The following is a 24,033-nucleotide window of genomic DNA, read 5'->3' as shown; positions in this document are numbered from 1 at the left end:
TTCCTTGTTTGTGTTTGTGATGGGAATTGAAACTGAGAAAGTGTTTGAATTTGTGTCATTAGAGTGATGATTTTATACTTATATCAGTCAATTGTTTAGATGTCTTTGCTTTAACAGAAATGTGGTGAGGTCGGCTCATTTGTTTGTCGTGAGAAAGACGAGCATGCTTAGAAATTAAATGCATTGAGCCAACAAAATACCATTTTTGCTCCTTTATGTTTGACTTTAATCAACTGTACCTTGAAAAATGATTTCAAACTAAAGATGTGACAAATACCAGACCTTTAATACTCACAACTTGCTGCATGAAATTTAAAAGCCCACATTGTTAGGTCTTGACGAAAAAAGGGCACATGTGTACATATCTCTCCTGTTTTCATTTATTTTGCACGTATAATCTATGACTGTATCAGGTGTAATAATATTGACGTTATGTAAAATTTCCTGAGAGGCTTAATGTGTGAAACCACGGAAATATTCTGGTCATGTTTATGAAAAGAGGATAAGTCAGTTCCAAGAGGAATTCCCTAAGATAATTTGCTGAGGAATCCCAGGGATTTGCAATAACCCTTGTGACTGAGGACACAGCTATGAGGGCATGGTTAGGTCATTTTTTTGTATTTATTTATTTAATTATGAGTATAATGTTCCTCACTAAAAACATGAAATGAATGACAATGTCTTGCTAAAGAAAAATTGCACCAAAAAAAGCAGATAAATGGAAATGAAGTGTTCTTTTTTTGGTTTTTTTTTTGTTTGGAGGTGCGACCTTGTCCACTAATTCCATGGCAGATATGGAACCATGGAGTTAAAGCATTTCGCTGAAAGCCAAGAGGTCAAACCTGCGTGAACTTCCTTTGTTCCGCATGAATCCCGTCACCCTGGCATCCAGCCCCTCCTCACTCGTAGAGCATGCGATAGCCTGAGGTTCTTGGAAGACTTCTCCACTTATCCCATTAAGGGGTTATCTCTCTTTTTGGCCGTCCTAAGAATTAAAGATTAAGGCGGTCGTTGTATGGGGCTTCAGCCAGCCCTCAGAGCTGCGGATAATATCCAGTCCTCCCCAGACTCAGTTTCACCACCAGCTCTCGACAGGACTCCGGACAAAAATCAGATAGTCTTTCAAGGAGGAATTATGGGTGCCCACAGCTCCAACCTGGATGATATCCTGGAGGAGGACATGCACCACTGGTACACTAAATTCATGAGGGAATCCCCCTCAGGGCTCATCACGCTCTTTGAGCTGAAGACGATGCTTGAGATGAACGGGATGACGGAGGAGGCCAGCAGCTATGTGGACCAGGTCTTCTTCACCTTTGACATGGACGGGGTAAGAGAACGCCTGCAGGATATTCCTTCTTCTCCCCTGCTCAGGAAAATGTGGTTTGTGTCAGATTATGTTTTAAAGAAACACAATTTTCCAGACAGTTGCTCGGTGAAACACAAGCACCTTGTTCAATCAATAGAATCTGCTCCAGCACCAGACTTTGCAGTTAAAGGTTAAAGGCTTTTTTATTGTTGCAAATGGTGTGACATTTTGAAAGGAATGCCCAGAGATTATGGAGGTCCCTGACTTTTTAAGAGGGATCATGTGAGGGTGAACTCTACTCTGAGTTGTTTACTCCTTCACACCGTATAGGACAAACAGTCTTAAACTAATACACAGTTCACGGTGCCTGTTACTATCTGCTACAGTTCCCTCAGAACTACAATCCTGCTGCAGCTTTTGCACAGAATGATAGATGATTTCACTTTAAAATAAATCTTTTTCAGGGTGATTTACTGTCCTTTCTCTGTGTCTTTCCTGCAGGATGGCTATATAGACTTTGTCGAATACATCGCAGCAATTAGTTTATTGCTGAAAGGAGAAATAAACCAGAAATTAAAATGGTACTTCAAACTCTTTGATCAAGACGGAAACGGAAAAATTGACAAGGAGGAGTTGGAGACTATATTTAAGGTACAGTATATTTATTTTTTTAATGTCTCAGATTTGCACTTCAGCACTTGAGCCTCTGAGCAGTTCCCTGAATGGTGAAGCCCAGTTCTGAAGCGGTGGAAAAGTGTTTAACTGGTCGTGAACTAGAAATGACACCTAATCCGGGGGCTTCTCATGTAAACCCTTAGTCTAAATATGGCCTTCGCTATAACCTATTTCCCCGACTAAGTAAGTCATAAGTCATGAAAAGGTGTCATATAAACCAGTCATGTCCTGCTGATATGACACCGTTTCCCCTGTTATTAACTGTTTTCACCAGTAAAATTAAATCATGACCTACTTTCTGTAAAACACTTCAATTAGAGGCTCAGTTCTGGCTAACAAAAGACGTAGCTGGACTACTATACAGATGTTTTTTGAAAATATTGTTTGCTCTTCATGTTACTCATCAGTTCTTTTATGCAGATTGTGAATGAAAAGAGGCACAGCACTGCACGAAACTGTTAATCCTCGGCAGGTGTCTCCTCGGCTAACCCCTTTAAACTCTTCTTTCAGGCTATTCAAGATATCACCAGAAGTTACGACATCCCTCCAGAGGAGATTGTAACCCTTATATATGAGAAAATTGACGTCAATGGAGAAGGTAACTAATAAATTATGATCAAATGATATAACCCTGAACATATCAGCAGCTTTCTCAGAAGAAAATGATGCTACGATGAGGTGTCTGAGGGCTTATGGAGTGAAATGAATATGAAGCATTTAAAATACCATTTTATTTAAAATGTGTTAAAAGCCCTTTTCATCTCCTCTACTATCTGCTCAGGTGAGCTGACGCTGGAAGAGTTCATCAGCGGAGCCAGAGAGCATCCTGACATTATGGAAATGCTGACCAAGATGATGGATCTCACTCACGTCCTGGAAATCATTGTCAAGGGCCAACGGAAAAAAGACACAAACTGAATCGCTGATCAACAAGCTGGATTGCGTGGGGAGCTGAGATCGCATTGAAGTGTTGCGAAAAAGACTGCATGCACTTGATGAAGAGCCAAGTCCCATCTCAGACTGCAATGAATTAACTGACTGACTGAGCAGGACCTGAACTCTGCACGTCACCGGAGGGAAACAGAGAATTTACCCTCTTCTGTTCCTTCTGCTTGTGCTCTCACACTTCTCACCTGGCTTTATGAAGTTTGGTCGAGGTTTAAAACACTTTAACGGGAGATGTGTCGGTGACGAGACGCCGATCTGCTTTCTGGTCCCCATCATGGTTCAAGCAGATGGTGCGAAGTGAGGCGGAAAAATTACTTGAAAAGTTTTTTTTGAGCTGGAAATCTCTACGTTTGCAGAACTGTCAGGCACAAAGAGAGAAGCAGAGACGATCTCTTTGGTTCAAAATGTCTCAACAGCGTTGGATTTCTTTTTTCTTTTCTTTTTTTTTTTTTTTAAATCTATGATTGATTTTGATTTAGAATTGAATATTTTGAATTCGCAATTTAACTCTAATTAGTCCAGTTGAAGGCTGCCAAAATGCAATGTGAATTTCTCACAAAATATTTTCCAATGTTCCATGTTCACTTAATATGTCAGCTGATGATACAGTGTTGGATGTTAATGCTTTATGGTTAACATCTCACACACTCGCTGGGGTTGTATATTTTTTTTGTTTTGTGTTGTTAACCTTGTAAGATCTGCATGAAAACTACATTACCAGTTAAAAACTGAATAGTAAGCAAATATAATGCCAGTGTGAGGATTGAGGATCTTCACACTGGCAACGGATTCTTCTTTTTTTTTCACCTGATTAAGATGCAGGTCTAGAAGTAGCACAGCAGGTTCCACATTGTACATACTAGACGTTTCTTTCTTTTTTAAAAACTTTTTCTGTGACTATGCACAAAATTTACAACATACTCCTGTTGCAAACTAAGTGCAACATAAGAAAACTGTGGATGAGGAAGGTTAGAAAGCATAAAATCATGATATGGCATGTAGCATCATTGTTGGAGGGTCAATGGATAACTGAAGATTGCATAATATAGACACATAACTGAAGGAGCTCAAGGATGCCATTTTTTAAGCATAAGAACTCTTGATACATTTTTTTACTTTACCAAATTATGGTCTAAAGAAAGTGTGCCAAGGGACAGACTGTCTGCAAAGCTTTTATTTCCATTTGTGTACAAAAAAACACACACACAAAATAACCCTATAACTAGCTGTCATGTAGTTTGGAGAGGAGCCTGACCCGCAAATAAATGTTTGCACCAAGACCAAATTGGACCTCTGGCATCCAGTGCTGGCCTCCCTTAAAACCAGCAACCATATCAGCTGAATTTGGCTTTTTAAAACTAATTACACAAGTTGTCTCTGTGCATCTTTGTGTGCAAACAGATAACAGCTGAACTGAGAGTTCAATAACTTCCAAACTTGAACACTGTTAAGCCAAGATTCTTTACTTTGGATTGCAATTTAGCATTGCTCAGCTTATTTTGGGACATATAAAAATCAATAACAAACCATGCAATTCTCTTTTACTGAGGTCATTCAGATATAATGGTCTGCGTGGTTAATGATTTAAAAGGGGTTTACTTTGGGGCACAGTAGTCAGACATTGTGGGCTGTGGCTGTGTAAATCAAATAAAGATAAGGTTTGACTCTGAATAGCACTCAAAGTGTTCCAAAAATGTATCGGATGATGCTATTATGCAACTCTGCTGATCAACCCACCTGGACTCATCATATAAACTCCAGCGCTCGCTCTCATTTCTTCGCACTGCACACTGCCTCCAACTGTTTGCCACAACAGCACAGGAACAGCCGACCACATCCACCTGGAACCATGCAGCCCGCCGAAGCCAGATTCAACAAAAACAGCCTTCTCCTGGCTCTGAGACGATACAGCTTAGCCGTCAGTGACATGGAGCAGACCATTCTCCTGCCAAGTCTGCTGCGAGACCTGCCCTCTGACGAGCTCTGGGATTGCGAAGCAGCAGAAGAGACCTGCACAGACCTGTACGACAACTACCTGATGCTCAAGGCCATCCGGAACACAGTGGAGAGCGGCCACGTTCCCCTGGATGACCACAAGGCCAAGAACAGCACAGCACTTAACAAGTCTTTGGAGCCTCTGTTGGACGCAGATCCCGAAGTTCTCTTTCGCTTCCACCTGAAAGGACTGTTTTCCGTAATGGGGGACCTCACCAAGAAGACTCAGAGCCTCACAGAGAAATACATGGACATAATCGGAGTGGCAAACTAACGGCAAAACATAATATATGTGGACATCAAACCAAATATCTGCTGTTTTTATTAGTGTAGCGTGTGTCACCTAAATATGTCAAATGTCTGAACTGTTTACATTCAGTGAGGTCATGCTTCCAACTTCATGAACATGGAATAAATGTGCATTGCCAAAACTGATCAACTGTGTCTATTCTTTTCATGTTAATCAAAATACTGTATATATATTTAGAAAATTGCAATTAGTTGTTGATTATAAATGACCAGAGAAATGTTCTAGGCTTGATTTATGTATAACATCCAATTTCACAAAGGAAAAAAAAGCTCAAGTCAGGTTAGAAATCAAGGGGTAATTATGGACTCAAACCTGAACAGCCACATCAGCAGCTTTTTATCATCTAAAAAACAAAATCAAAGGTATAGTGTCTGAGCCAGACTTAGAGAGACTAATCCATGTGTTTGTCTCCAGCAGGTTAGACTACTGTGACGTCCTGCTCACTGGCCTCTCTAAACAAGCTGTAGGACGGCTGCAGTTTATCCAGAACGCTGCTGCTCGACTCCTGACTAGAACCAGGAAGTACGACCATATTAGCCCAGCGCTCACGTCTCTGCACCGGCTTCCTGCTGCTCAGAGAATAGACTTTAAAACAGCTTTGCTTGTGTACAAGTCTCCCCATGGTCCAGCACCAAAGTACATCTCTGACATGTTCGTGCCGTATGAACCACGTGGGGCTCGGAGAACCTCAGGGAGGCGTCTCCTGCTGGTGCCCAGAGTCAGGACCAAACACAGGCCCAGTTTTAAGCAGCTAAAATCTGGAACTGGATTTCAGAAGATGTGAGACAGACCTCAACTCATGTTCAAATCCAGGCTGAAAACAGTTCTGTTTAGTCGTGCATATGACAGCTGAAAGTATTTTATCTGTACCCTTCTAATTAATGATTATATTTATGTTTTTATAAATTGCTTTTATCTGCCTCTTTGCTTTTAATGTAATTAATTAATAATTGTGTTTACGTTTTGTGGACTGATTTTATCTGTCTTCTAATACTTTTGTGTGAAGCACTTTGAACTGCCTCGGGTACGAATTGTGCTACACAAACAGACCTGCCTTGCCACTGTTCACATGAATCAGAAAAACTTAACCCATTTTGCTCCACTGGCAACAATTGTTGCCAAAGTGTATCAATGTCATTTTCAACTCACAATAAAAAATCCCAAAGCTACTGAAGCAACTTTTTCCACTTATGTGCTAATTGACACCTTAGACAAAGGTTTTGGTTGATAAAAAATAGTTTCCAAGTGCTTCCTGTCACATGACATCATCTGCTTCCTGCTCCTTCCGGCTGAAGGCATGGCGAATGCAAATCCTCCCGGAGAGAGGTAATTTTCATACATTTCTAATGATTTTCCCCCCAAACATATTTATAATTATTTAATCATTCAAGTCTCTAGAGTAACCCTCCCCCAAAAAATTGTACCTGAGATAAATATTTTTTTGTTCATGGGCTTATTTCTGTGAGTGGCAACAAAAGTTGCCAGTGGGCACATAGCTTGTCGTTAACTAAAGGAAAACACTGTCTGCAGGATTGCTCATAATTTGCTTATTTCAAATGGTAGAATGATGTACAATGGTTCATTTTAGTCCTCTTCGAATACTCTTCCTAGCTAAATAAATTTACAGGTAATCAAGGTCTGTGTCTATAGGATTTAGATATGTTACCATACATAATTTTCTTGCTAACTGCTAAGTGATCTTTCTCTGTCAGCTAACATTAGCTTGTGTTTCACTGAGGTAAAAAATGTTGATGTGCAGTTGGAGGTGCACTTTTCTTGACACACAAGCACTTACCATAGCCAATGCCCACACCTACACTCCCACCACCACCACCACCTCTACCCCCCCCCACAAATCTCCCTTTTCCCTCTGGTATGCTATGTATGTAAGCAATTTTCATGAGTATATGGGTATTTCAGAATATGTAGGTTATCTGTTTCATATGCAGTGCATTTCTGTGACATAGAAATGATTATTTCTGCTCTGTTTCATTTGCCAAAATCAGCAACAACATATGATTTTATTTCCACCAATTTGTTTCCACGCTAGTTTGACGTTTTTTCGATTGACAGCGTGAAACCTCTGGTTGTTATGTTTTAACCTGTTGGAGATTGTTTTTATATCATACAGACTTGGTCTGAGATGTATATCTGATACAAAGGTTATTTATGTACAAAGAAACCAGTTCAAATTGTTTGTTGTTTTGAATTTTATACAGGTGGAACCAAGGTTTGAACCATGATTATTAGCTACCTTCCTGGGATGACAATATCCATTGGTATCCATGTACAGTTTTACATATTGTTCTTTGTTTTATACCACCACCCCCTTTCCACCTTTTTATTATTTATTATGACTATATTATCATTTTGTTATTACTATATTATTATTATTGTTTCTATATTACTATTAGGTGACATTTGACCTAGTGACAAGCTAAGTGACTACTGGCAACAATTGTTGCCAGTCATAAAAATGCTATTTTCTTCAAATCAAAGTACAAAATGGAAAAAATAAATACATAACAAGATTCAGAGGGACTTAACTGATAAAATTATATGCCTTACAACTCTGAAAAAAAATTGGGCATAAATGGGTTAACTCAGAAAACGCTGAATTTGAGGGTTTTTTTTTTTACATTTTTATTTACATAGCTATATTTCACACAATATACGACAGGAAGATCGCAAAAAAGGGCTGCACAAGACCAGTGACAAGTCTGCAAATGTTTTCTCTTCCTCCCTCCTTCACGTGAGCAGCCAATGACACTTAGCGCACGGGATGGAACGGCTCGACAATCTCTGCAAAGGTCTTCTTTTCTGGCGAGACAAAAGAAACAGAGTTTAATTAAACACATGCAGTACATTGGCCACCATGTCTTCAGTTCAAGTTTAATTTCATGTTCTACTCAAACTCAACAGAGATTATGGCACAACAAACTGCACGGCACAGGATTATAAACCCTCACAAAACTCTGATGTGTGATCAGCATGGAACTGCTGTTACTGTTGGTAGAATATTAAAAAGCAAACATTACAGTGTGCAGTAGAATACCAGCGCTAGTATGTGCCGAATGAGAAAACATAATAAAATGTAACCAAAAAGACTCGTCATGACCCAAAAATGTTAAATTTTCTTGCATGTTTCTCTTTTTTTTGATATACAGACAATAAATCAAACACTGCACTTTGCCGTCTTTGAGCAAATGCTTTAATATGAATAACAAAATCCGCCTGCTATCTATTATGTCACAAATTTTCCCTCCTTTCCATTTCCTTAAGCGCAAATCTGTCACCTCCCCAGCCCTTTTGAAACATATATTCAACTATCACAAATGTGCATCAACATCACACATAGAGGACGCTGTGCAGATTGATTCGTGTGCCTTCTTTTAGAGCAAAAACAGTGAACATTGTCTTACCCTTTGGTACAAAATCATCTGGGTGACGTCTGACATACTCATTCATATCTCGATCAAGTTTGGCGTAAGTGTAGTTTTCAACTTTTGTTACATGGTAGCCAAAGAGCCAACCGACTGTCGCGTACAGGACTTGCCGATGGAGACCTAAACAGAAAAATATGACAAGTGACACAACTGTACTTGAAGTACAAAACGTGACAACACTGTAATATGAACTGTTCTTTGAAAGCACAAATGCAAGACTTCATCATGACAGGCTTGGAGCTTTTCAGGCAGAATTTTTTTTTAATGATACTTAAAATCAAGTCGAATTGACAGCTAAAATGCAGATATAAACAGCTTTAAAGGGGACTAAAGTAATAACTAGTACTATGACACAAACAGAAATGTCGGTGACGGTTGTTTACCTAATAGCACTCACACTAACATTCATGCATTGCCTGTTTTATGTTGTATACCACATCGACTCCTTCTTAAATGCACCGCGTCTGCAGTGGGGTTTTCATTGCTGCTTTTAAAATTAACAGTAAAATAGGCTTGAAATGAAAGAGTGCCTCCGCAGACAAGCTACAGCTAACATGCTAACATGCTAACCTGACTTCAACGCCGGCCTCAGCTTCAAAGCGTTCTGCAATAACGCGGTGAGCCAGCCCATTCCGCCCAGCCCCACCGAATTCCTGTTGACGATTTCGGGAGGAGGGAGACCCTTTGCCTCGTCTGGAATGAACTTCATGGCGAGAAAAATCACGCTTCAATCTAGAATTAAGAGTGACCTCCCAGCAGCCTATTCCTGCTTATCGTCTATCACCTCTCGTAGGAAGCCAAGGGCGTGCAACCGAGCGAACGGCCCGGGCAAAACAAACGGGAACAGCTTTAGTTCCGCCTATTCTGTTTCCTAGCAACGAAGGCAGGACGACGAAACTTTACATTTAGCCACGGAAGTGTTGGCTTTACGTCGATTTTGTTATAAATAATTCATAAACGACACTCTCTACACACACGAATACTTTTTTTTTTTTTTTTAAACTTAATTTAACGAGGGTAACGGTAAGAAACTTAACCAGAACTTACGTTATCATTTTCTACTTTTGGTAAGTAGTTATAGCTAGCTTGCTAGCTAGCAACGGGTAACCATTAACTAGGCTGTTGGGACTTTGTTATCAGTCGTCTCACAGTAAACTAATATTGTGCAGTAATATGTGCGCATTTCATGAAATGCACTTTTTTTCTGTACTGTTTTCATGTATGTTATTCAAGCGTCATTACTTCAGTTCTAAAATAGTCAGGCTAATCTCCATTATTTATAACACTGCAAGGCGTTGACCTTCATATTTCAATTAGCTCCACAGTAAATAATAATGTAGGGTCTTAACGTTAAGATTTAAATGGTGTAGCTTTGTCTCCATAATTAATAACACCGTGAGGTCTTAGCCTTAATATTTAAATTAGTTCAGTTAATGTCTCAAAATTAGCGATAGTGAAGGTTGTTAGCATCAATATGTATCATTGCCAGGTAAAGTTATATTTCTTTCTTTCTTTTTGGAGTGTTTTAATTCTTAATAGTTACATTACTGTGGTAAATTCACACCAAAATTACCTATGTATGGTCTTCAACACAGTATTTAAATTAGCTCGGTTAATTTTTAAAGCCAAGGACTGCTGTTTTAAACGTGCATTAAAAAAAAAAACAAATAACGGTGACTTGATTTCTAAGCTATTGCCACCATAAGGTTAGGACTTATGGTCTTGTGTTATGCTATCATTGCAACTTTTTATTTATTTATTTATTTATTTATTTATTTTATATTAGTCGGTAGCTATACATAAAGGCTAAGTTTATACCAAGCAAGAAGATGAACAGTTAATTATTTTCCTGCAGAGTTACTTTTGGCTACAGATCCGACATGTATATGGATGATCAAGGACTTGGAAGTCTACAGAATGTATTGGATTAAAACTGCAGGCTTTACCCAGGAGTAAATACTGAAATTATAGCTCTGCAAAACAGCATTGAATTGCAGTACGTGAGTAAATGTACTGAGTTACTTTGCATGTGAGTTGATGACATCATTGAGTGCAGTCCTCCTCCTCCTCCTCCTCCTCCTGCTCTATCAGTCAGGCTGCTGCTGCTGCTGAGCTGCTGAGGATACACAGCCGGAGGAATTATGCCCTGCCCAGCAGCGGCTTTGCCCATTTGAAGAGGTGACCTATGTACACCAAGTAGTCATAAGTCCGGGGGATCTCCCCGTGTTTTTGGTAAGTGCAAACTATTTCACGGCTCGATGCGCAGGGCTGATTTTGTTTTTTTTTTCTTCCCCCTCCTGCATCTGCAGATAGTGCCAAAATGGCTAGAATCACACGGTAGCCGCTAGTTGCTACTGTTGCTAGCTTCGCCCTAATGGCTATCAACTCAGACTGAAAAGGCAACAATATGAGAAACAAGTGCAAAATTAACTCAGATTAACTACGTGCAGGATGCCGCTTATTTACTCTGCTTGGAAGCTTTTTTAAAACGGCGAGGAAGGAAATGCGACACGGGGAAAATGTTCATTTTTTTTATACAGGCGAGTGGTTAAATGGATGCCCCATAATATGCTCCTCTGTATCACGACTGTCAGTCTGTGATTCACATGTTGTTGTAAGCAACAGTTTGCTTCCCTAAAACGCATTTTTACAGTAAATATGATTAGTTTTTAAGTACGTATAGGCCCGATTCAGCATGCTGGTAGCGAACAGATGGAACGGTGCTGCAGTACTAAAATGATATGTTATTATGCGTGTTTACATACATTTGTCGTGCCGCGGAGTTGTGCGTGGACACTGAGCAAAGACACAGCGAACCTAATATGTGTGCTTTCTACAAGCTATATGTGATTTCTGCAGTGTATTAATCTCCCGTGGCTCCATGAGCCCCCAAAAGTGATGCACGGCCTATAAAACTGCAGCTAAGACCAAAAAAAATATATTAGGAAAGTCACGTTGTGCACATATTACATGATGCAAAAATGGGAAATCCGATGGAGAAGTGAAACAGAAGCTCCTGTTTTTTTTTTTAAAAAGCCTTAATGATGTGGAATGAAGGACAAAAACAAATGCATAAAACATGTATTTGATCATCATGTCAGTGCCAGAGATGTGGGTGTTGGATGAGACTTTAGCTTTAACTAAATGGACATTTCTTTTTGTCATACAGCTTCTAGTGCAACCAGTCCATTTGCGCAAATAAGCTGAACTCAAATTACAGACCGAAGATCTAAACTAGGGCATATGTCGCTCACAACTTCTCTAGTATGTGTCAGCGAAGCTCATTTAGGTGAAATGTCAGCTGTGATCTGAGTCCTGAGGATGCTGCCCCGTGCGCTAGTTTCACAACAGTTTGTGGTTTCATCAGCATCTTTACTGTCTCCTTTTAGAAGTGTCCCGTCCACGTGTGCCAGTTCATGATGTGGAGAGAAATGTGAATGCTTTGATCTGACAAAGTGATTCAGTGTTGAAGCCTTTGCTCACCACCTGTTTGTTTTCTTCCTTTATTTTTCACAGTTTATTATGAGTATGGAAGATTATGACTACCTGTTCAAAATAGTTCTGATAGGAAATGCTGGAGTTGGGAAGACATGTCTTGTCCGGCGCTTTACTCAGGTTTGTATTCATCCGTGTCTACGAGTTTGTAAATATATGTATTTGAATTAAGTGGTATTAATTTTAAATGTTCTGATTTTAGGGCCTTTTCCCACCTGGACAAGGGGCTACTATTGGAGTAGATTTCATGATTAAAACTGTGGAAATCAAAGGGGAGAAGGTCAAGGTACAACAAGATTAAAGTGACTTTTAATATAAAAGTGTGAGCATGTATTGCAGTTGCTAATATTACATATTTTTTGTGTTTTCCAGCTGCAGATATGGGACACAGCTGGACAGGAGAGATTTCGCTCCATCACTCAGAGTTATTACCGTAGTGCCAATGCCCTCATTCTTACGTATGACATTACCTGTGAGGACTCCTTCAGGTGCCTTCCAGAGTGGCTGAGGGAGATTGAGCAGTATGCCAACAACCAAGTGGTGACTATATTAGTCGGTAAGAAAACATTACTTTGCTGATTATTTTGTCATCAGACGTCAATGCATTCAAACCTGTGCAGTATGACGGTTTTGTACATTTCAAAAAACAGCAAATTGTCAATTTTTCTACACATACGAGAGTCTGGTTAATACAAATATTATGTACCCATGGGGGGATTGGTGCAATATATGTAAAAATCTGTGCAATACCGTTGTTTTTCTATATATAGATATGTGCAATTTGGTATTTTCCACATCAAGAGGAATCTGTGCATTATCTGAATTCCCACATATGGATGAATCTGTACAATATCAACAGTACTTGCATAGATAAAGGTTTTTGTTTTCTGCTGATGTTCCCTGCACATGTGCGCTATCTCCTTCGCTGCAGTAACACCACAAATTGCCCCGTTGTGGGATTAATAAGAGCTTATCCTATCTGGTTTTAGTTCACAACAGTTTTAAAATAGATTTGTTAAACACTAAAACAGTTTTGTGTTGTGTAATTTCTTCGAATTACTTTATTTTTTTCCATTGCTGAGAAGACAAACATTTTTGCCCAGAATATACAGCTCACCCTCCAAATCCATCCCACACAGCATGCACACACATACACCTCCACTTCCATCTGTCACATTACACACACACGCACACACACACCCACCACCGTTCAGTCTGACTGCTCAGAAAAGACAAATTGTGATGCAAGAAGACTCCTACTTGTTACATTTACTGACGGATGAATGTTTGTGTGTGTTTTATAGGTAATAAAATAGATCTGGCAGAGAAGAGAGAGGTTCTCAGGCAGAGGGCCGAAGACTTCGCCGAGGCTCAGAGCATGCTCTATCTGGAGACGTCAGCCAAAGAGTCTGACAATGTTGAGAAACTTTTCCTCGACCTGGCCTGCGAACTCATTCGAGAGGCCAAGCAGAACAAGCTGGATAACAATGACACTGCCCCGATGCCCGGCGAGGGTAAAACCATCAGTTACTTGAGCTGCTGCAGCCTCAATTAGAGAGAGCTCAGCCGTCTGGCCATGGCAACTCAGTAGCCATTGACTGTAGAGGGTAGATGGCTAAGCCCCAATGCCTCCGTCCCGCTAAGATGGCATAATGCCACTTCTTAGTCTGGTCATTTCTAGTCCCATGCCTTTTTTAAGCTGTACAAGGGAGTTAGTCAACTTTAGTTTGGCCTTCCAGGAACAGGCATTTTAATATGCTGCCATTATGGAGAACATAATCCTCAGTGCAACATAATGTAAAGTGTTTGCCTGATGCATCCAGGAATCTGAGTAGGGCTCCATTTTATCCTCATTGTGAAATTGCAGGATTTTCCTGTTTGGGTTTTATGATCCATTTTCATCAGACATCAATATTCACCAGCAGTATTATGTGAGTGAAAAGCTCTGCCAGGTATTTTGTCACAGATCCCACATAGCTGACGAGACGTTTTACGATCATCGGAGGTTATCGGTTAATGGTAACATGTTTACATACAGGACATTTTTGAAATTTGCTAAGTTTGATCAAATGGCAAAAAAAAACAACAACAACAGCTTTGCAAATTTACCTAAAAATCTGTTGCACAATCATTTATTTTCCACTACGGTTTCTTCTGCTCTGAGAATAGCGTACAATGTTATTAACTTACATAATTTCATTTCCGAATCATTATTTGCACCTGTCATTACATACTGTGAAATATTTGTTCCCAATAGAATTATTTTTACTTGCTGCTAAAATATGTTTTTAAGTCAAATAACATAAACTCAAAAATGTGTAAAAAATACTACAGTATTCTGTGACGCCATTATTATTATTTTTTTTAGTATACTTGCAGTGCTTGTGATTAGTCGGTTGATTTTAGTTTTGAAGCCGTCGGAAAGGCCGTCATCAGCAGAAACTACGAGCAGTTTTAATCGAGTGAGATTGTTTTGACCGTCAGCTTTTTTCTTTTCGTTACCCATAGACGTGAATATCTCTGCCTTTTGTTGTTGCTGCCTAGCCATGAAATTGTTTGAAGGGGTATGTTCATGTAGTTTCGTATGACTCGTTGTATTTCATATGCTTTTATTGTGAAACTCCTCGATTGTTGAGCATGTTTAGCCATAATTTGTAGTGTCTAACTTTTATCTTTCATATATTTGCCATAACTGTAATGTACTGTATTGCACAATGCCATATACTGCACACTTATTTTTATCGTAACATTTTGTCTTTTTTTTTTGTTGTACAGATTTAGTACTGTAGTACATCTCGGCACTTTGCTTTTATAATTTTGTATTTTCAGTAATCCCTTTGTAAAACTGGCGAGCGTTTTGTTTTGCCTTTTACCTTTTAGATTTAACAGCAGTTACTCATGGCTAATCCCTTGCATCTTCCTGTCGAGACAATATGGGAAATACAAAGGAAACACTATTGGGATGTTGTGCTTCTTTTCCTTTATGTGTACAAAGTAATCCCTAAAATACTCTGTATAACATTAAACAGTAACACTAAATATCTTGTATTTGTCATATGTTATTGTTTATGACTCTTTTTTAAAAAATGAAATTCGTATTCATGTCTCTTGGGGTGGTAGCGCTGCAGTCATCCTCAGAAACTTTCCTTTATTTCCATCGACTGATTAACCGTCCTGTCACACGTCCTTCCTGCTGATTCTGCCTGTTCTCTCAGCCTTCTTTGTGCAGCAGAGGAGCCCCGATGCCTCGGCTTATTTACTCAACAATATCTGCCTCTCCATCTCCGACCACGTCGCCGCTCTCAGATTCAGAGAGGAAAAAGTCGAATCCTTCTCCGTGGCTTAATGAGCACGCTCGGGTCCACGAGGGAGAATGCAGAAAAGCTGAGAGGATTTGGAAGGCAGACGGGTTACAATTCTCTCTTGACATCCTAAGACGCCGCACGGCCCGCTGTCAGGCTGCGGTTAAAGAGGCTGGATCGGTCTGTTTTTCCAGCTTGATTTCCAAAAAGTGGCCGTAATTCAGAAGTTTAATTTTAGGTTGAATTCTGCTGTGAGATGTTCCACAACATCCAATGCTAAACACAGCAATAAATTAGTTTATTTTCTTAAAATGATGGAGAATATTAAGACTGTGATCGTATCAGATGCTGCTGACTCACTCTGGGACTATGTCTCTCTGAAGCCAATGCCTCTTATATTAAATGCTCGTCCCAGATTGACAAGATTCCTTCTAAACTCTTGAGCCTCTGAATCCTAAAAGTTATTATTTGCTCCTTTGCCACACTCTTCCTCTTATTTTAAACTGTGCAACCCCTGTTAAACAAACCCAGCCGTGACCTGCTCAGTCTCTACACTTACCAACCAATTTCTAAACTTTCTTTTCTGTCTAAAATGTTGAAGGAATTTATTACCTCTTGACTGGTTGCTTATGTGTGCAGGACTAAGACGTTTTCAATAACTTTCAGACTGAGACAGCCTTCGGTAATGTAGCAAATGATTTACTGCTTCCTGTGGATTAAGGTGACCTGAGTGTTTGTTACAGTAGACCACTCTTGAAACTTGTGTTGGTTGGAAAAGGTTTGCTCACAGCCAATAGCATTTAAATAGAACCTTTTATGCCGTAGTTGGAAATTCCTGGTCTTTAGTTTGCCATTTTACACATTGTGTTCCTTATGGGACAGCCTCGGATCTATTAATGTTTACAGACATCCTGCCCTTTGGTCGGGTTATTAGTAAACAGATTGTAAAAGATCATCAGTACGCAGATATATAAAATTTTCTGATTGACTTTCAAGGCCTTGCAGGACCAAGACATGACTTTTTGGCCCCGTAAGAGCCTGGATGTCATTGTAGATCAGCAGATTGAGATCTTTTGGTATCTCCCACTCTGCTGTCATACTTTTGCAGTCCAGAACCTGAACCCTTGTCATGACTTACCATCTCAGATTAGATTGGCTAAAGCTATTACTTTTCTCCAATGTCCTCCCGCAGCATTTCTTTTCGAAAACCTTTCATATATCTGTGAATTTATGGATATTATAATACTGAATCATTTCTGGGTTTTTTTTGCTGTTTTTAATCCTTTTGTGAGGGGCTTGGTAACACTGTTAAGAAAAGTGCTGTATAAGTTGAACTGCTTCTTCTTTTTATTGTCATTATTAGTATGGCTACGAGAATAAATATCTGTTGTACATATCCCTATAAAAATGCAGGGTCTTTCATTGCTTGTGTATACTTGCAGTATTTGCAATTTTATGTGTACTTTTATATTAAAATAAAAAAGTGACATATGAATGCTTGTTAAACATCAGTAGCACATGTAGATTGGACATACATCATAGGAATAAGGTTAGAGAACATATACAGAACAAACAATAGGATATGCACATAACTTATTTGATCTAAAGTTACAGGACAGAAAATTTTACTACTTTTGAGAAACTTGTTGTTGTTTTTGTTTAGTAAACTGAACAATTTCAGAGGAGAGATCAGTTCCAGGAGAAAAGGTTAAAAACTTTATTAATCACATATTCAAGGCCACCACTTGAGCAATCACAGGCTCAGATAACAGCTTTCATTTGACAGTGTACTTTATGCATGGTTTTGAAATGTACCTCGTCAGCATTGTTTGAAATACAATATCTGCCAGGTGACGCCGGGTCCTTCTCCAGTTTCTATTTTCAGTGCCAAACCTCCGCATGAAGTTGCCTTCTACAGAGTTTATAGTCAAGTGCCTATTTCTGTGACGTATTTCCGGTATTTGCCACCATGTTTAAGTCTTATTTAGTGCAACATGTCGCTTATTGTGCTTTTATTCGCCCGACCTGGGGCACACTGCCCCTCTTTGGCCCCTGGCGGTGCGTAAATACGCATAAATAAATGTTGATGATCTGAGGCAGAGATCTGTTTGTGGCACTGGAGGCAGCAGCGCGCCCATGTAGAACTCAATCTCCCATCAACCACTGCGAGATATCTACAGTAAGAGCCGTCTGCTGTGTGCTCCATACATCCATGGCTGCTTTGTGACTCTAGTTAAATGAAAGTTGGTGAAATGTTGAGAAGACTCTGACCCCGGTGCGTCCTGCAGCAGCAGCAGCAGCGACGGAATCCTTCAGCTCCGATGATAAAGTCACTCCACCGGCTGCCCGGTAACACCTCTTTGGATTTGCTGACAGGGGAGTCTCACTTCCTTTCTTTAACGGGACGAGCCTCCTGTCCTCAGTGCAAACACAGACAGATCATGCGACCTCCTGCGCTGAGGATCAGTTTGCTGTGACTTGGATTTGACAGAAGCAGCGGTGATGGCTGCAGGCAGGACGGAGGTTTTGGGCAGAGCTGCAGCTACCTGCGTCCTAACGCTGTGTTTGGTTTGTTTACACGTGACTGCACTTAAATCTAAACTTTTCACCAGGCTAGGTGGGCTGCCTTACTCCTCCGATCCCCCCATCAGCTATAAGACATTTTATTTTGACCAAAAGGTGAGTTTAAAGTTTATTTTGTCACCTACAATGTGTCCATAAAATGGTGTTTTACGCATTGATTTCAAACTGCTTTCTTCCTCTTTTATCTGCTTCTTTCTCTTTCACTTCTCTTTTAAATACTTGCTTTGTACATTAGAAATGCTGAATTCACTTTCAAATGGTACTAACTTCAATATGTGCCTTTTAAAAGAAGTACATATGATGTAAAATAATACTTGATTTCAGCATCAGAAGTGCTTTCTGAAAAATATACCTGATTCTATGATGTGATTCTTCCAGCCTCATTAAGTTTACTCACCTTTTTATTTGCCACTACATAACTTGGCTTCATTGTTTGCCCTGTTCAAATAATTCCACCACTTGCTCTTTCTAAAAATCCCCAATGCACTTAATTCTATAGAGGTCCGTGTGTTGTGTGTGCAGACAATACAGTAGGTGTTTCCCACGAGGCTTCCTGTAGTGAGGGGAAAAGCATCACAATTGGCTTCGTTCCTGCCAGCAGATCTTTAACTGTCTTTCCTGGCTCGCTGCCTAAAGAGGTCTCCGGGGCCCAGTGGATGCTAAACGCTTTACCTCGGGGAGGCTTGAGAGATCCTCATCCAGCCTCTACGTGTTCCATTTTATTGTTACTTTATGGAGATTGCATGTGGAGGGCTTGCAACACATCATCTGGCTTTGTGAATATGACTCATGCAGTCACGAGACCGTGTTTGTCTTTTTCCTATGACTTCAGCAGTGGCTGGTGATCCATCTTCAGCTTCATCTTGTGCTGATTAATCAGCTGTGTGTTATGGGAACTTAAAATAGGTCAATATGGTGCTGTGGTACATGAGCCAGTAATCATAATTTAGATCTTAACTCTGTGATTTAATGGACTGTAACAGATTTTTTTCCCCCTTTGTTCTGCTCTCTCATGGATGTGCTTCTTACAGTTTGTGCCACCTCCTGTTTGATATTCATTCATGCAAGGCAACTAGTTGTAGCTTGTTCAGATATAACTCACACATTTGAAGGTTTCGCATCACTTTCCAGAAGTCGTGCTAGTTGTTCAGGCAAATTTAAAAAAAAAAAAATCCAGATTCTTATTTTAATCAAAAGTAAAGAGTTAATGGTAGAAGAATAATGAAGAAAACAAATTAATTGTCTTGGCTTTACTACATTTTCCATGTAGGATTAGACACACAGTGTTCTAATGTGTGTAGTATATTAGCCAAGACATTTTAGTGTTCAGTTGTTGCAGCTATTTTCTTTGCTGTAGAGTAAATATTGAAACATTTATGAGCAAAATGGGAAATAAACCAAGTTTTAAAATGTGCGGGTTTGTCACCTTCAGTTGTCTTACATTTAAAAACAAGACATTTTATCGTCCTTTTATTCTCTTAGAATTTGTACTGGGCATTTTTATATCAACCAATTGATTAATTAAAAAATAATCTCCATATTAAATTAAAATGAATGAACAGTAGTTGCTGACGTAAGTCCTATTAATACTGTTAATGATGTTTGGATGCGGGGATAATGCTCCACACCTGGTCCAGCCCACGACATCCTGTTTAATCAGCCAAGCTGACAAGGAGATAAAGACCATTTCCTGCCCTCTGACGCCCGCTGTCTCGTCTGATGTGGGTTTTTAGGCCAATCAACAACAAGTATGCTCTTCTTCTTCTCGACAAGGACAACACATACAATCCTTGTAAACCAATTTCCAGCAGCAGTCTGCTGTTATCACAAAAGAATCATCAATCATGCAGCCTTTTTTCTACACTTTTTTCTCCCCCCCCTGCCAACTGCTGAGAAGAGAGCACCAAGTGATCCAGCAGTTGTCGTCCGGAAATCCTCTTGACTGCATTCGGCCTCAAGACAATGAATGGAAGTGTCCTGAAGCATCCTTCAAATTAACTGCAGCAGTTTACTTGGAGCTTTGCTTGTTCCCTCCTCATGTCTGCGTTTGCCGGACAACAGACGCAGCCTCCTGTCTTGTGGAATCGGCGGCGTTCTGGCTTGGTAGATGTGCAGCATATGCAGTGAATTTTAATTTGAGGCAAACTGCTGAAGTGCTGCCCGCTGCAGCCACATGGTGGCACTACGTATCAGGGTGTGGATGTGTTATGAAACCAATCTCACAGGTTTTGTGATGTGCATACTGAGTGGGAACAAGTGATACAGTGCTCACCGGGGGTCCTTTTGCTGCAAGACTTTATATATTCTGACACTTTGGTTTTTGCTATTTAGATCGTAGTTTTCTCTGGAATATTTTCGTCTGCATTGCGAGAGAGAATTCAGCTAAAGAGTTTACTTCTCAAAGTCGGATGTGTACCATTTAAAAACCTGGTTATTGATTAAATAAATGTACATGTGACACAAAGTCTGAGCTCAATATATGTGTTTTTTAAAGAACACAAAGCAACATTAAAACGCTTTACGTACAAAGATCTAAGATTGCATTGTGGTCCACCAATACCACTGAAACTTACGTTGCTGCCAAACTGCTGAACTTTGTCTCATGGTCCCCTCGCACTTAAAAGCACTGCCAAGTGTGAAGGAGTCGAGGCTTGAATGAACACATTGAGGCCCCAGAATCTTTTTGCTGTCATTGGCTCATAAAATTGCTGCCTCCTTTGTATCCGCCGAGGAGAGAAGAGAGCGAGGACGGGGGAAAAACAAAACAGAAACATTTTGTATTAAGTGCTGGGGCTGTTTCCAGGGTTGGACTACTCAGTAGCCTCATGGGGTTGTCTTCTCTGTGAAGTTGTTGTTTTCTCTCTGCCTTTGTCTAATAAAGAACACAGGAAATATGCTTGAAAGGAGAAGATACACCAGAATCCCCGAGGTTTTATGAAAGGATATTTCAGAGCTCATCTAAAGTGGAACTAATGTGGCATCCCCTTAAAAATGGCTCCAGCATTTTTTAATACAAATTGGGGCTAATTACCCTTAGAATCCAGCCTCGGGACTGTCATTTCACAACAGCATCGCTGGCACGGGGCCAGGTATACAAGGATCACACCTACTTAAAAGCACTTTCTGTGGACTGCGTTTCATCCTTTTATAATGTTGTGTGTTGTTTCCAGCATCAACATCTCTGCTGACAAGGGTGACCAATTCCCAGAAGAGTCTCTTTTATTTATCTCTGCATTATACTGTGCGTTTTGTGGCTCTGCCTCTAATTTTGTGGAAAATTTGCTCCGCTGCTTTGTGCTTGAAAGAGGGAGCACGCTTTGTGGCTCAAATCAGGACGACTCCCTAATGTAACTGCACTTTGAATACTAACCATTAGTCTCAGTAGCTCTTATTGCTCTTCAGCGTTAATATAAAGAATACACTATTACAGGCTCAGAAAGGGGTTGAATCAACAACTCTTGGCACAGACTTAACAAAAACTGAATATTAAAAGCTTTACAAAGGATGAGTAGATTACAAGGCTGTTGGGGAGACACATCAGAGTGTATATGCATCTCATGAATGGGTGACTTATCGTATATGTCAGTCAGTGAGGATTTTAACTGATCTTTAGCACAGAATGTATGAAAATGCAGTCGTTAAATTGTTAAAGGTTAATTGATGATAATAATGAATCACCAAGAAATACGGTTTAAACTTAACTTCCTGGTTTCCATTAAAGGAATTTTCTGTCAAACGAGTTCTAATGTAAGCGATTGGTTTGTGCCTTTACTCCTAATTAAATCTGTTGTCCTGTTTTCATGTCTTCCAGATTGATCATTTCGGATTCCTGGAGGATGGCACCTTCAAGCAGAGATACCTCGTGGCTGACAAACACTGGCAGCAGCCCGGAGGACCCATTTTGTTCTACACTGGAAACGAAGGCGACATCACCTGGTTCTGCAACAACACAGTAAAACATCCAGCTGTTACTTGTGTGTATTTACCGTGCGTGTAATCCTCGGTCTAATTGGACACCTGTTGTCATTCTCTCTTTAGGGCTTCATGTGGGAAATTGCGGAGGAGTTGGGCGCCATGCTGGTTTTTGCAGAACATCGTTACTATGGAGAGTCGCTGCCATTTGGACAAGACTCTTACAGTGTAAGTGAATGTGCAGGGTCACGCCTATGCATCTAATTGAAGTCTGATTACAATATGTGTTTAAAAAATGTTTAAATATTTTAATGATGCTCATCAAGACAAGTTTATTTCTTAAATTCTGGTGTGTGGTAGCTTCAGGTTGAAATAGTTATCAGCTAAACTAATTTGCACATCCACTGCCTGAGGCTAGGTTTTATTTTTCTGTCGGTGCCCACCACATTTTTTTAAAACAATGCTTTTATAATCATTCGATTGCAGGACAGCAAACACCTGAACTACCTGACCGCGGAGCAGGCCCTGGCAGATTTTGCAGTTCTGATTCAGAACCTGAAGAGCACTTTACCTGGAGCTCAGCAGAGCCCCGTCATCGCTGTCGGAGGGTCCTACGGGGGGATGCTCGCTGCCTGGTTCAGGATGAAATACCCCAACGTTGTTGTTGGGTAAGATATTGGTGTAGTTTTCCGGACCTGCAGGTCAACGTACCCCAAATATCCATCTATCCATCCATTAACTATACACCGCTTAATCTTCACTAGGGTCGCGGGGGGGCTGGAGCCTATCCCAGCCGACTTAGGGCGTAGGACACTCTGGACAGGTCACCAGTCTATCACAGGCCTACACTTAGAGACAGACAACCAAGCACACTCACATTCACACCTACGGACAATTTAGAATCACCAATTAACCTCAACATGTTTTTGAACTGTGTGGGAGGAAGCCGGAGAACCCGGAGAGAACCCACGCTGCACGGGGAGAACATGCAAGCTCCACGCAGAAAGATTCCGGTGCCCCCACTGGGACGCGAACCGGCAACCTTCTTGCTGCAAGGCAACAGTGCTAACCAACTGTGCCACCCTGCAGCCCTACCCCAAATATATACGAGCATTTTTTTGTGTTTTTGCAGCTCTAAACACTAGATTTTAAAGATCTGCTTCAGTACCTGAGAATTCGGTTATTTCTGGCCAAAAAAAACCCCTGAAATTTTACCTTCCTTGTCTCCTGTTGGTGAATAAACGTCCGTAACAAACACCAGATGTTCCGTGGAGTCCACAGGATGAATCTTTGCGGTCTGTTCTATGAGACATTAGGCTGAATCCTCATCATTCTCTAACTTCTAAACGAGCACCATTCTGCCCAAGCACACATGTTTACTCATCCCTAGATTACTGAGGATGATGGATGTGTAATTCTGAGAAAATAAATAAATAAAATATAGAAACAGTTTTGCTTCTTCTCGTATTTCAGAGCTCTGGCAGCCTCCGCACCAATATGGCAGTTCCCTGGTATGGTGCCATGTGGAGATTTCTACAAAATAGTAACTCAAGACTTTGCCAGAAGTGGCTATAACTGCGATGCAAACATCAGAAAGTCCTGGAAGGCCATTAATAATGTCTCCTCCACTGGTAAGTCATGCTGAAATGTATCTTCTAGTTTGAATTATTAAGTGAAATATTCTGCCAGGCTATTTTTTATTTTAGGGCACTAAACTAAGCATGCTTCACCTTTTTTTTTCTAAGAAAACCAGATTTCAGAAATCCCAACGCTGCAAAGTCCACATTTGTAGAGCAGGCCAACCTTTCACTGAAGCCTGAAACCAGACAGCTGATATTAAAACTTGTTCTCCTGTTGGGTATAAAGTCTGGAGAGTCTCCACACAGGTCACATCAGCTCAGATCTGAATAAAAAGGTGCACCTTTATAGGATCCCCCTGGTACTTTCTCCATTATCATAATCCTAAGAAATGAACTGGTACTCTTATTCTTGTCACACTATTAGTAGTAGATGTACACTAATAAAATACCCAATGCCAGTTATTAATTTAAAGGATTT

General features: G+C 40.3%; 5 protein-coding genes across 5 annotated transcripts in view; 4 read left to right on the top strand and 1 right to left on the bottom strand.

Annotated features, from left to right (window-relative positions):
- Positions 1-1,135: 1,135 nt before the first annotated feature.
- Positions 1,136-2,902, top strand: guca1c (guanylate cyclase activator 1C). Its single transcript, XM_008290369.1, has 4 exons — positions 1,136-1,330; positions 1,811-1,960; positions 2,495-2,582; positions 2,766-2,902. Exons 1-4 carry the CDS (start codon positions 1,136-1,138, stop codon positions 2,900-2,902), a joined length of 570 nt encoding a protein of 189 aa, XP_008288591.1.
- Positions 2,903-4,708: 1,806 nt separating this feature from the next.
- On the top strand, positions 4,709-5,362 carry thrsp (thyroid hormone responsive). Its single transcript, XM_008290353.1, has one exon. It carries the CDS (start codon positions 4,782-4,784, stop codon positions 5,199-5,201), a length of 420 nt encoding a protein of 139 aa, XP_008288575.1. The 5' UTR covers positions 4,709-4,781; the 3' UTR covers positions 5,202-5,362.
- Positions 5,363-7,868: 2,506 nt separating this feature from the next.
- ndufc2 (NADH:ubiquinone oxidoreductase subunit C2) lies at positions 7,869-9,504 on the bottom strand. The gene is made up of 3 exons (XM_008290349.1): positions 9,254-9,504; positions 8,660-8,803; positions 7,869-8,057 (listed from the first exon to the last, which is right to left on the bottom strand). The coding sequence occupies exons 1-3, from the start codon at positions 9,390-9,392 to the stop codon at positions 8,008-8,010; spliced, it is 333 nt and encodes a 110-aa protein (XP_008288571.1). The 5' UTR covers positions 9,393-9,504; the 3' UTR covers positions 7,869-8,007.
- A 1,278-nt stretch (positions 9,505-10,782) lies between these two features.
- rab30 (RAB30, member RAS oncogene family) lies at positions 10,783-15,217 on the top strand. The gene is made up of 5 exons (XM_008290350.1): positions 10,783-10,915; positions 12,200-12,298; positions 12,381-12,464; positions 12,551-12,734; positions 13,483-15,217. Exons 2-5 carry the CDS (start codon positions 12,206-12,208, stop codon positions 13,731-13,733), a joined length of 612 nt encoding a protein of 203 aa, XP_008288572.1. The 5' UTR covers positions 10,783-10,915; positions 12,200-12,205; the 3' UTR covers positions 13,734-15,217.
- Positions 15,218-17,688: 2,471 nt separating this feature from the next.
- The window catches only part of prcp (prolylcarboxypeptidase (angiotensinase C)), a 13,634-nt gene continuing 7,289 nt past the window's right edge, over positions 17,689-24,033 (top strand). The window contains exons 1-5 of the mRNA XM_008290352.1: positions 17,689-18,159; positions 21,875-22,015; positions 22,102-22,203; positions 22,462-22,643; positions 23,449-23,606. Of these exons, the coding sequence (XP_008288574.1) occupies positions 17,983-18,159; positions 21,875-22,015; positions 22,102-22,203; positions 22,462-22,643; positions 23,449-23,606 (760 nt within the window). The 5' untranslated portion in view covers positions 17,689-17,982. The remainder of the gene's footprint in view (positions 18,160-21,874; positions 22,016-22,101; positions 22,204-22,461; positions 22,644-23,448; positions 23,607-24,033) is intronic.

This window comes from Stegastes partitus, unplaced genomic scaffold (assembly GCF_000690725.1).
Source record: "Stegastes partitus isolate 25-593 unplaced genomic scaffold, Stegastes_partitus-1.0.2 Scaffold668, whole genome shotgun sequence".
NCBI lineage: Eukaryota > Metazoa > Chordata > Actinopteri > Pomacentridae > Stegastes > Stegastes partitus.
This window is presented reverse-complemented; position numbering and strand designations above follow the sequence as displayed.